This window comes from Alexandromys fortis, unplaced genomic scaffold, assembly GCF_014885135.2.
Source record: "Alexandromys fortis isolate MF-2015 unplaced genomic scaffold, M_Fortis_MF-2015_v1.1 scaffold_144, whole genome shotgun sequence".
Lineage (NCBI taxonomy): Eukaryota > Metazoa > Chordata > Mammalia > Rodentia > Cricetidae > Alexandromys > Alexandromys fortis.
The window spans coordinates 3,183,215-3,195,836 of record NW_026068021.1 but is presented as its reverse complement, the minus strand read 5'-3'; the positions used below and the strand labels follow the sequence as shown (position 1 = coordinate 3,195,836).

Sequence of the window (12,622 nt, the reverse complement as noted above, 5' to 3'; positions counted from 1 at the left end):
GAGGTGGACAGGGCCAAGGAACAGCACGTGGAAAGATCTAGGTGGAGTCAGCAACTGGGGAGGCAAGGGGCGTGGCCAACAGGGGCGTGGCACCAACGCTTGGTCGGAGGGGGCGTGGTTTTAGTGTGCGAAGAGGCCTGAGCAACAAGGGGCGTGATCGGATGGGGGCGTGGCCACACGGGGGCGGGACGGTGACGCGCTTTGACGCGCGATCCCGGAAGCGGTGTCAGTACTGGGGAGCCGGCGGCGGGCGGCGGGCGGCGAGCGGCGAGGACTTGTTGTTCTACGCCGAGTGGGAGCGTGGAGTCCTGAGCGCGCAGGCGGAGGCGGCGAATACGGGGGGAGAGAGCAGAAGCGCGCGTGAAGAGTGCGTGTCCACGAGGAGCCGCCGCGCCCGGCCCCGCGCGCGACCCGGGTGAGTGAGGGGCTTCGGGACGGGGTAGGGGGACCCCGAGTTCGCGCACCTGAAGGCGGCGCACCGCGAAGGCCCACCTTGGGCCTCGAGCACGTGCCACGCGGGACCTGGCTAAGGGCCCACGCGGGACCCGCCACGTGCGGGAGAGCAGCTCCCGGGAGCCATGCTCACCTGGCCACTTCCATCGCGCCCCCCACCCCCGCCCCACCAGCCGCGACCCGGCAGGGGCCTGGATAAGTGGTGTCCCTTTATAATCAGCTGACCGGCCAGCGGTGCCGGATGTGGAAGCTGTGGGTGGGGAGCGAGGCAGGTGACCGTCTTGGCCAGCCTATCGCTTCCGCCAGTTTCTTCAGGTGTGGTCAGGGGCCAAGGTCTCTTCCAACTCTGAAGTGTGAGGTCCCCTTGTCGGGTGAGCGGATAGGTGTGTTAAGAGTGTGCCACGAGAAATCGGAAGCAAAATCTAGCAGACCACAGGTGGAGAAAGCCTCGTGGGTCCTAGGTGCCTGGCTTAGCTCCCTTTGCCGGAGAGAGACTCTTCTTACACCCAGAGACGGTAGCCACTCCAGCCTCCCAGAGCTTGCCGTGTTCACAGGCGGTTGATGTTTGGGAGGGCAGGCTGCTTGGTGCTCTTGTTTCTCTTGTGAAGTTTTGCTGTGTCCTGCTTTTCACACAGCTCTATAGCCAGCACAGATGTACTTTAATAATTCACCCGCTAACGGACCGACAGGCACTCAGCTTTCCCTTGCCTGGTGCCCTCAGTCCCAAAAAGCCAGCTTATGCCACAGCTGGTAGTTAACTCAAAGCGTCGCTTTCTGTGGAGTCACCAGAAACAGCTCTGGGACCCCAGGGTTGGCGCTGCTGAGGTCTTACTGTGACAACCACGTTTCGAAAGGCATCTGGTGGCTTGCACGTGGGTACTGTGATGCCTCATTATGGCATTTTCAAGCCTGGTGTTTCTAGGGCCAGGGAGGTTTTTTTTTTTTTTTTTTTTTTTTTTAGGCATTGATCTAAAGCTGTTATATTATGGTGGTGACATATCTGTAATGCCTGCTCGTGCCCACTCGGGAGTCTGAGGCAGGAAGATACTGAGCTTGAAGTCAGTTTGAGTTTGATACTGAGTTTGAACATGGCTAGTTCAAGACCAGCCTTGGTTACATGGTGAGACTCTGTCACCAAAAAACAAACCCAAACAACAAGGTATGGATTTAGGCATGTGGATGGAGCAAGGAAAGCTGTAGATAGGCAGGACATACCTATAGCCTGTGTCACTGTGGACAACCCTTACCACAAAAGCTTCCTCGCTCCTCAGATATATCAGCTGGAGAAATGTCATGAGTTTGACCTTGGTAAAGAAAGTAAGTCTGTTATAACTTAAAACTAAACTTCTTGTGATTCTAAAATAAAACATTTATTGGAGTAAAAAAACAAGCCAGGCTTCTCTGGAGTACATTCCCCTCTTGTTCTTGAACTGAGCTGGGCTTGCAGGGCCCGGTTCCAAGTTCAGGGCTGTGTACTTTCCAGGTAGTTGCTAAAAATGGGAATTGGACAGAGGGTCCTGGGAAGCCATGTTTCCCCCAGAGTTGGCTCTTTCTGTGTCCCAGCCCTTCCTCTAGCCCCTTCAAGGCTTCTAGTGAGACCTTCCTGGTCACTCTATCTCAGGGACCCTCAGTTTTCAGTCCGGCTCTGCCAGCCCCAGGGTTTGTTTACTGCCGCTGGCAATTCTTGATCGCAGTCTAGACCAAGAAGTTGTGTCTGTTTCTGCCCTGGCTGTTCTGAGTCTAAAGGTTTCTTGGAGTGGACTTTCTGGATCTCGGGTCTAGTTAGTCCACACGGGAAATGGAAATCAGGCCGGCTGGGAGAATTCTCTGTGTGGCCGATCTCGGGAGCTATAAACAGTGACTCATTCTCCCGCCCCACCCTCCCTGTCCCTGCTCCACTCCGGGAAGATGCCTGGTCGCTCGTATTTACTTTTGCTTTTTATAAGTCACACATGCGTTATAGTTCCTCTTAACTGCAGTTTCAGGAAACTGAGAGTGTTATCTGAAAATCTGTAGAATTTCACGGGGGTAGCCCTGGGCCTGGGTGATCATGCACTGCCTGGTATAGGGGAGGATCCTGAAGCCTACATTGTTTGCCTGATGGCACGGCCTGAGGTCAGAGGTCAGGGTTAGAGGCTAGGGGCTGTCACGTCTGGTGGTGACACAACTGCTGGTTCTTCCATGAGACCATCTGGTATGGTGGGGCAAGGGCACACACTTTCTCCAAGGCTTCTTTCCCTGTCTGAATCCCCCCTCTGCCTATAAAACAGAACTTTTTTAGTATCTTGATACCCCAAGGGAGCTGGTGTTAGTAACACAAGTTTTCTGCTTGACGGGGAGGGGCTCATTGTACAACAAAACTACTGGAAGAAAATTCTAGAACCAGGTCTAGGACTTTGTGGAAGAAGCAGAAGTTGAGGGTGGCGTAGAGACCCTGTGCCCTCCACATTCAGGAGCACTCACCAGCCAGAGAAGGAAGCCCAGAGCAGGAAGCTGAGAAGGGAACTCCACAACCTGCACCAAGAGCAGCTTGGGAATCTGTTGTACCAAGAGAGACACTGAACCATACTTGGGGCTGGGCAGGAGACCTTGGGGCTGAGGTTAAGAGCTGGTTCTGTGATTTCAGCACTTAGGAGGTAGAGGCAGGAGAAGATCAGTTCTATGCTAGCCTGGGCTGTGTGGACCCTGTCTTAAACAGACAGGTCTGGAGGGAGAATTCAGCCCACAAAAAGATGTTAGGTGTGGCCACACACTCTAATCCCAGTGCTGGGGAAGTAGAGACAGGAGGATCACTGAGCCTCTCTGGCTGGTCCACTGGCCTAGCCTTAGTGGTTAGTTCCAGGCCACTGAGAGACCCTGGTTTGAAAAAGTGAGGTGTGGCCAGTGAGATGACTCAGGGGGTAAAGGTACTTGATACCAAGTCCAATGACCTGAGTTCAGTTCCCCAAGACCCACATCATGGAAGGAGAGAACTGACTCGCACAAATTATCCTCTGACCTTCACATATAATTTGGCAAGTATATATACACATATACATACAGATGTGTATACACACACACACACACACACTCCTTATATAAACCAGGGTAGCTTCACACTCCTGGATCCCAAATGCTAGGATTAAAGGTGTGAATCACCACACCCAGCAAATAAACGTAATTTTTAAGTTTAAAAAGAAAAACAGCAGATAAACAATCTGACGAATGACAGTACACACTTACACACATGTGCAAATCTGGGCTTAGCTGTTCCCACCAGACATCCCCAGCTAAACATGGAGCTTAGAAGGTGGCTGAAACCCGAGGACCACCAGGGACAGGACGGGAACCCTAACAAGGACCTGGTGGCAGAGAGAACCACTCAGCCAGTCAGGGAGGGGAGGTCTGGGTGAGGGGCAGAGGGAGGGCAGCCACAGCTGAGGGGGCTGCGCCATGCAGCCTGCCGTCAGCCTGGAAGCTGCTTGAGTCACCTCTGGATGTAGCTGGGATGACACAGCTTCCTGAGATTGCAAATGCAAGGTGACCAGACGTCCTCTAGGCCAGGCAGACAGTTGTGGCTTATGGGAGGGCGGCCAGCCAGAGCTGGGCGGAGGTGCCCCACCATGCACTGTGGGTGGACGGCACAGTAAAAACTTAGTGGTCTGTAGTGGGAGGAGGCTCATTTGACCGGCTGTGGTGTGGTTCATCAGCATGTGCCCACTGTGTGTGGCAGGTGATGTCAGCCCTATGTACCCTTGGGGTCCTGGAAAGGGTACTTGACTCTGGGTACTTGTCAAAGGCTCCCAAGCAGAGGTAGCCACATCCTTAGTGGCTTTAGGTTCTGTGGCTTGCAGCTGTTAGAGGTTTGGGTTTGGTGTCTGGGGTTGAACCTGTTCCCTTGGACAGAATGGGTCTCCCATCCTCCTCCTCATCCACCCCGCTCCCTGCTCCCTTTCCCCATTTTGGTAGACTGGGAACCTAAAGAGCACATATCCTTTTCAGCTGGGCTGGGCAGTAGGCGCCAGGGTCAGGGAGCTGCAGTTGGTAACACCTTGTGGAACAGGGGGCATCATCTAAAACCCTCAACTGCAGCAGGGAGTGAGGTGGATGATCCAGGCTCCACATTACCTTGAGCAAGATGGAGACCCTTTGATACTGGGACTTTCTTTTCTGGTCCACCATAGGTCTGGTAGCAAGGCCCCCATGGCTTCCTGTCTATTTTTCCATTGGACCTGGGCATGGTCCTTCTAGCTGTGTGCTATCTCCTTCATGCAGGGAGGGAGGTCTGAGGCTGGGCTGAGGGACAGCTAATGGAGGTGAGAAGTGGGTTGGGAGATGTTGTGCTGGCTCGCTCATTCTCTGAGGACAGTTTACTAGACTGCAGTCTACCTGGACTGCCTGCTATTCCTGGGTGCCCAGGCTGGATTCCCACGCTCTGCAGTATGCCCCTCTGCTCTTTATGCATAGGGTCTTCTCCCTCAGTCCATCTTGAAATGGAAGATCTGGCCACCCTGTACCCTACTGGCTAGCTGTGTTTATCAGAAGATCTAGGGCAGATCTTCTTGGCTAGATGTGCCTAGCTTGGATTGGTGACTTAGAACTGCCACCCAGGACCCCTGTCTTGATGGCCTTTCCAAATTGCAAAAGGCAACAGGAATGATGGGAGGGGGTCAGCTGCTTCTCTGGGGGTTCCTCTGCCTCAGCCTGTTGTCCTGTGTAGTTTGACTGTGGCTACTGAATCCCTCACCCCTGGCTCAGCAGGGAGGCCTTGAGGCTCCCCTGAGAGTTCATGGCTTACAGAAGCCATTAAGAGTAGTTTGTTCTTTGTGGGTGGTGGTGGCAAATCTTTAATCCCAGCACTCTGAGGCAGAGACAGAGGGATCTCTGTGAGCTCCAGGCCAGCTTGGTCTACAGAGCAAGTTCCAATACACAGTCAGAGCTACATGATGAAACCCTGTCATGAAAAACCAAGAAAAAAAAAAAAGATTTGTTTTTGTTTAGAAACAGGACCTCAAGTAGCCCAGTCAGGCCAAGAATCCTGCCTTTCCCTCCCCTCTGCTGTAATGGCAGGTGTGGCTGCTTTATTATTATTATTATTATTATTATTATTATTATTATTATTATTATTACAACAGGATCTTCCCCAGATAGTCCAGACTGGCTTTGAAATTGCACTGAGCCTCTTGCCTTTGAGTTCTAAGTGCTGTGATGGCCACCACGTGACTCGATGTTTTGAAATCACATTTGTCTTACAAACTTCTATCACGAATGCAGGGCTCTCTGCTGCCCAGACATAGCTCAGGGGTGGTCCAAGTCCTGGGTTCTTTCCCCAGCACCACCGGAAACCTCCAAACAATACATTCCCCCTTGGGCTCCTTTACATTCCTTAATTTTTTTAAATGATTCTGTGGGTGGATGCATATACTAGGCACACAGTCTGTCACTGAGCTACAACTCCAGCCCTCTCTCTTTTTATTTTGAGACTGGGTCTCACTAAGTTGTCCATAGTGACCTTGAACACACGCTGTAGCCCAGGCGCATCTTGTGATCCTCCTACCTCAGCCTCCCAGGGTACTAAGATGAGAGGCCTGGCTTGATCTGTGATGGATAGGTTGGGACGATACCCATGTGCTTGATGTATTTGGGGCAGGGGCACCTTCCAGCACCATCCTAGCCACATGCTGAGTTGCTGAAGATCTCTGTTCCCTAGATTGTCCCCCATGATTGGCAGCAGGCAGAAGGGCACACCTCTGACCCAGGGTCAATGTGTGCCTCACCTTTCACCCGGACAGACTTCTACAGTGTTGGACATGCAGGATGAAGTTTGAGTTATCTTGACATGGGTCCAAGTGTCCCTGCTGAGCAGGGGGTTCCAGAGGCAGAAACTTAGCTGGGGCAGGATAAGCTGGGGTAAACTTCCGTAGCTCATTGTAAGTGTGCCCCCAGGACTCCTGAGTGGGGCCTCTCAGCCAGCATCACCGGTCATCGCTGGTGCTGGTTCTCTCATCTTTTTCTGAGGAAGAGACCAGAGCATCGGGAGGGGTTGGCATTTGTCCATGGCCTCTTGGCTTCATGTTTCATCTTGAAGCCAGCTGAGGACTGAAGAAGGGTCCCTGAACTCAGACCCCAGCAGAAGCCCAGGAGGTGGGTGTAGATGGAGAGAGCCGGGGAGGGGCCCTTCCTGCTGGCCGCGTGGCCCCATCCAGTGGTCAGTTGATTCTCATGGTGTCACCTGGGGGGCAGGCCCTGCCCTGTGCACATCCTGGCCACCTGGTGTCACAGTCCCATCATCATGGGGTGGAAAGACTCCTGCCCCAAGCTGAGCCCTGGCCTGTGGGTTTCAGCACCCGTGGTCTAAGTTGAGTCCCTCTTCTTCCCCAGCACCTTCCTTTTCCGCTGGCAGTGGCCCCTGGGGCCGTGAGCATGCGGGTGGGAGGGGTGTCCTTGTGTGGGAATGTGAGCCGACTCTGTAAACAGCCCGTGACTCACCACATAGCTATGTCACTGACGCTGGGGTTACAAGTTGGAAGAGATGCCCAACCCCTCCTCCCTCTTTACGGAAAACTTTCTCAGGGCTCCTGGGGCTCCTAGGCGCCTGGTTCCTGAGAGTTCCTAATGGAGTGGCGGAAACCCGTGACTTCCCTAGTGCCACTTAACCCAGCTGGAGCTGGGGGTGATCTGTGATTACAGTTTGCCCACGTCCCCGTGTGGTCTCTTATCTCCATTAGATCACCCCACCAGCTCTGGTCCCACCTCAGGTCCCAGATGGGTACTGTGTCAGGTTTACCTGAGCCTCCTCTAGGATGGCTCTGTCCCTGTCCTGCTCTGCTTACTGCCATTGCCTCTGAGAGTGACCAGTGATGTCACCAGGGTGCTGGGTGTCTATTGCCAGAGTCAATATCTGCCTCTCACTGATGACTTTTTTTGACAGTGAGGGTGGTGGGCACTGGAGACAGGACCCCATCAGAGGTGGGATCATAGGGTAGAGAGATGGGGCCTGAGGGCCCCAGGTCTGTGGGGGAGGGGCAGTGGAGGTCACCCACTGTCTTGTTCATGCCTGTCCTCCACGCTCTCCTTTGTGTGATTTCCCTGACGTCCCTTGTTCTGTGCCTGTCATTGTCACGGTTTAAAATTCAAGAGATGGCTGTGCATCCCTCCAAAGGCCATTCCCATCCCTCTTGCCCCTTCCCCAGTTCAGGGAATGAATGGGTTTGTTTACTGCCTGAGAACCTCGTGTTGTCTTTCTGCACAGGCTTGACCCACAAGTCCCGAATGCTTTTGGGCTTCTCTGTTGCCATGGAGACCATGGGGGGTTGGCTACATCCCAAGGTCGCCATGGCAACTATCAGAGGGGAATCATGCTTGGGATGCTTTGGCTGGCTTTTTCATGAATGATGAGGGTGTGTGACACAATGCAGACTGGAGAATGAGAAGGGCGGGCCAGGGGGCTGGCGGGCCGGCCACAGGGACAGTTCCTTGCCAGACGGCCTAGTGGGGTCTGTCAGGTGGCTGCGGTTCTCTGACTGTGCCTCTGGCTGGATCCTCTGAACCTGCTACCCACCAGTAGCCACCCCACCCCACCCATATGGGCCTTGGGGTCACTCTAAGGGGCTGGGGTGGCCTGGGAGGAGTGGTGATGTCACAGCTGCAGTGTCCTTCACGGCGGTAGGTGTCCCATGGGTTGCTGGAGGGCAGGGCTAGGGAGGAGTGGCAGGTGTTCTGTACCCCATCTGTCTTTAGGGGTGAGTGAGATTTCGGGAAAGGGCCTTTCTGCTCCCTGGTAAGCCATTGCGGAGCCCTTGCTAAGGGACACTGTCCCAAGGCCCTCTTTCTGAGCTGAGAACTGCGGCTCTGCAGCTGGCAGATCCCTCTGGTCTTGAGGATGCAGTACCTGGTTTCCCACGGCTGTAAATATATTGTCTGAATTCAGGCTGTGGGGACCCAGAGCAGAAAGCAGCAATTGCTCATGACCGGCAGATACCCCACAGTGCTGATGGCTTCAGCATGAGCTGGGGTGGGGAACAGGACGGCAGCCCCCATTGACCTAGGGGGCCTGTCTGCTCTGAGGGCTAATGCTGGAGTATGAGGCGTGGTTGGGTCTCATGTCTGCCTGCTAGGCAGATGCAGAATGGCCAGGATGGCCACTCCAGATTGCTTAAGGCAGTGGTTTTCGGCCTGTGGGACACGGCCCCTTAGGGAATCAAACTACTCTTTCACAGGGGTTGTCTAAGGACGTCAGAAAACATAGATATTTACGTTATGATTCACAGCAGTAACAAAACTAGTTACGAAGTAGCATTGAAAATAGTTTTATGGTTGGGGGTCACCACAACATGAGAAACAGAATTAGAGTCACAGCATTAGGAAGGTTGAGAATCACTATTGTACGCCCTTGTGAACTGGATTGGGGGGAACATGTGACTTTGTAACTGAATTGGGCTTGTTCTGAAACATGTAGAGTTGCTGGCCAGACATACTAGGACAGGAACACACAGATTTACATGTGCATCCCCTTTGTTTTAGAGCTGAGGTTCTCTTGTTACTGTCTCGGGTTGTTGAGAGAAGAACTGATTTCAAGTATTGTTACTCAGAGGCAATGCCCGTAGCTTGCTGGGTCCTAACCCACACTGTTTCTTTCTTTCCAGCGACAGTTTCCTGGTGGTTCCGTCCTGGTGACAGGGCCCAGGTTATGACGACTAATCCCAAGCCGAACAAGGCATTGAAGGTAAGGTGGGCTGGGCCAGCATGGGCTGTGACTGGCACTGTCCTGGCATGGCACAGGGAAGACTCACCCTGTCCTGGCAGCCTCACTTGTACAGCACAGCCCCTAAAACGAGGTCAGCTTTGTCCTCAGGAATTGGCGAAGGATCCCAGAAGGAGAGGTGGTACAGTGGCCCAGAAGAGCCTGGCCTTGTTGACCAGGAAGGTAGCTCACAGGTGGAGGGGTGGGTGGTAAGACAGGTGCTGCGTAGATCCTAGCCACCTGGAGCTGCATCCACAGGCCCTTCATCTGCCCAAGCTCATTCCCCCACCTGTGCCAGGTGGGCAGTGTGGTATCCTCAGGTAAGCTGATGTCCCGTCTGCCGGCCCAGGCCCTTACTCCCTTCTGGGCCTTTTCAACCTTTGTCACCAAAGGTGCTTCTGAGTCAGTTTTCTTGCCTTGCAGGCTCTTGAGTACTGTGTGCTGGACTCCCTTGAGTGAGCCCTGACCAGCCAGATTCACGCTTTGCACCAGTGGGTAGACGTCAGGGAAGAGCAGGGCCACTGTATCATCCTGTCCCTTACCTAGAAGAGTATCTGAGGGGAAATAGCCCAGTTCCTTGAGTGTCTAGAAAACTTAAGTTGACCCGAGACCTTACTTCCCAAGGGACTGGCTGTCAGGTCCTCCTGTTCAAAGAGGGGTCACAGCAATAGCAGTGGGGTTGTTTGTGGTACCCTGCCATGGGCATAATCTTCGAGTCCCATGCTGCCACCTTGATGTAGAATGGGAACATTACACAATGTAGATGCACTTCTGGGCCTTTGTTGTACCAGATCCCAATCTTTGGTGACTGTGTCCAGTCCGGTGGACCCAATCTCCCCCGTGCTGACTCTTGCTTATCTGGCTCCTTAGGTTAAGAAGGAGGCGGGCGAGAACGCCCCTGTACTTAGTGATGATGAGCTGGTGTCCATGTCGGTGCGGGAGCTGAACCAGCACCTGCGGGGGCTCACTAAAGAGGAGGTGACTCGGCTGAAGCAACGGCGGCGCACACTCAAGAACCGCGGCTACGCAGCTAGCTGCCGTATCAAGCGTGTGACCCAGAAGGAGGAGCTGGAGCGGCAGCGTGTAGAGTTGCAACAGGAAGTAGAGAAGCTGGCCCGGGAAAACAGCAGCATGCGACTGGAGCTGGATGCCTTGCGCTCCAAGTACGAGGCCCTGCAGACCTTTGCACGCACCGTGGCCCGGGGGCCTGTCACGCCAACCAAGGTGGCCACCACCAGTGTCATCACCATCGTCAAATCTGCAGAGCTCTCCTCCACCTCTGTGCCATTTTCAGCTGCCTCCTAGTGCCTGCCGGGGTCGGGCAGGGCGTGGGCAGTGGCACAGCCCTCACGCCTCTCCTGGGCTCCCTGGTACAGATTCCTCATGTCCACTTGCCCACTGTGGACCCTGTGGGGCTGAGGGCAAGGACAGCAGGGACAGGCGGATGCAGGATAAAAGGGAGGTTCTCATGAGCCAGTGCTACAAGCAACCCCCACTCACATCTCTCCTTCCTCCAGGGGTGTGGTTTTAGTTGCTGACAGGAACCACACGGGCCACCAGCTTGAACAACTCCAGGCCCCCTGTGGGAGGGAGGGAGAACTCGTCTTCCACTTCTCTGGTGCCTGCCTGTCAGCGCCATCAGTGCCATCCCCTAAGGGCCTCCAGCTGGGGTGGACACCATACTGTCACTTTCTGGGCTCTGGCCTTGTCCTTATCAAGGGGCGCTACTACCTGCTTTAGCCCTTAGAGCCAAGTCCACGCCCTGGGAAATAGTTCCCAGTATAGCTTCCTGCAAAGGCTACTTCATGTGTTCCTGTGTGTATACAGGCTGTCACGGCAGCCTGTGTGAAGACAGGAAACCACTGGGCCAGGTGGCCACACAGGAGAGCCTGTCCAGTATGTATAGTGAGGGTTACACGGATGTCCTGGAATGTCCCTGGGGGTGTGTTAGTTAAGGTTGCCCATTGTGGTGCAGGGGCCATCTGTCCATAGAGCCAGCAAACAGTAGGGCCCAGGTTCCCTAGGGCTTAGCAGAGAGGAGAGGCTGGAGGGGAGCCTGTGAAGCCTGAGAGGTGTTGAGGGATACAGAAATGGCTGTTAAGATGTGTCTTGTTGCTGGGGAAAAAAAAAATAGGAATGAGGTGAAGTCAGGGTGAAGTCCTGGCGGCCCAGGGGATGTGGAAGAGGCCTAAGAGGCATAGATAGTATGGAGGGACAAAGGGTGCATCTGTAGGGCCTCGTGGACACGCCCTGTGGGTGTCAGCAGGGGCCCAGGGCAGGCTGTATCTGCAACTTTGGTGCCCAATTGTTACCTGCCTATTCCTCCTTCATAGCGTTCTGGGCCATCGGCCATCTTGTGCTTTCTTACTAAAGGGATTATGTCCTCCAGGCTCTGAGGAATATATGGCGGACAAGGAGTCGGGGGCAGGCTGAGCCAAAGCCAGGCACTTAGGAAGCACTGTTGGAACCATTGCCTTGGTAGGTAATCCATATTGGATATCAATAAGGACCATGGGATATTTAAAGAGAGAGAAGATATATATATATATATATATATATATATAAAATTATATACACATTTTATCGTACAGATTTTTTCATAACAGTTTTCTTTCCCAGTTTGATACTGTAGATCTTTTATTAATGCAGAGTAGGTTGGACAGTGAGGTGGGGAACTGGCCATGGATGGAGGCCCAGAGTGCCAACAGCCTCCCTTAGTCTTTCTGTGGTGGCATTGGGCATGCTTGGGTCACTGGTGAAGCTTGTTCCAGCAGGTATCACACTGAAATGCGTGGTCTCCAGGGTAGTCTCCAGCGGTAGGCAGGTGACCCCTGTCTGTGGGTTGCTGCCCACTGCAGGCCTGTGGTGGTCTCCATGAAGGAGACTCCATACTGTTGGCCTGCAGGCTGGATGGGGCTTTCAGTGCCACCTGGAGCGCCTGTGCAGGGTACCTGCCTGAAGGGGGCTGAGAAGGGTGTGAGCATGCCCCGTGGCTCTTTGTCACTGAAATTTCAGCATCACAATTTAATATATGGAGTTTTTATTTAAGATAAAAGTGAGTTTTCTGTCTTGTTCCTCTGACTTCTCAAAGCAAGCTTTACTTTTTCAAAAGGTGGCAGGGATACATGCTGACCACACAGAGGCCTGGTGTCCCCAGCCACCTACTCCTTGGCAGTTTCATTTCAATATTTATTTTTGTGCTTCCTCCCTCCATGTTATAAATTATTGAGAAGAGATCACAGACTGTTGACCCCCTGTCTGTGCCCCGCCTCATGGCCACTACCTAATTTATTGCTGTACATGTCGCTGTGACTGCTTTTGTATCTTTGCAATAAAGAATTTCCTGTTTGAGATGCTTTCCAGAGTGTGGGTGCTGATTTGGTTGGGAACCCCGTGTCCTGCCCTATAGTCTGGGCTGGCCCTTCCCTGAGGCCTAGCCTTCTACTC

The 12,622-nt window shown here is 53.6% G+C and overlaps 1 protein-coding gene across 1 annotated transcript; it reads left to right on the top strand.

Annotated features, from left to right (window-relative positions):
• The first annotated feature begins 216 nt into the window (after positions 1-216).
• Mafk (MAF bZIP transcription factor K) lies at positions 217-12,526 on the top strand. The gene is made up of 3 exons (XM_050163165.1): positions 217-415; positions 9,078-9,157; positions 10,046-12,526. The coding sequence occupies exons 2-3, from the start codon at positions 9,122-9,124 to the stop codon at positions 10,478-10,480; spliced, it is 471 nt and encodes a 156-aa protein (XP_050019122.1). The 5' UTR covers positions 217-415; positions 9,078-9,121; the 3' UTR covers positions 10,481-12,526.
• The last annotated feature ends 96 nt before the right edge of the window (positions 12,527-12,622 follow it).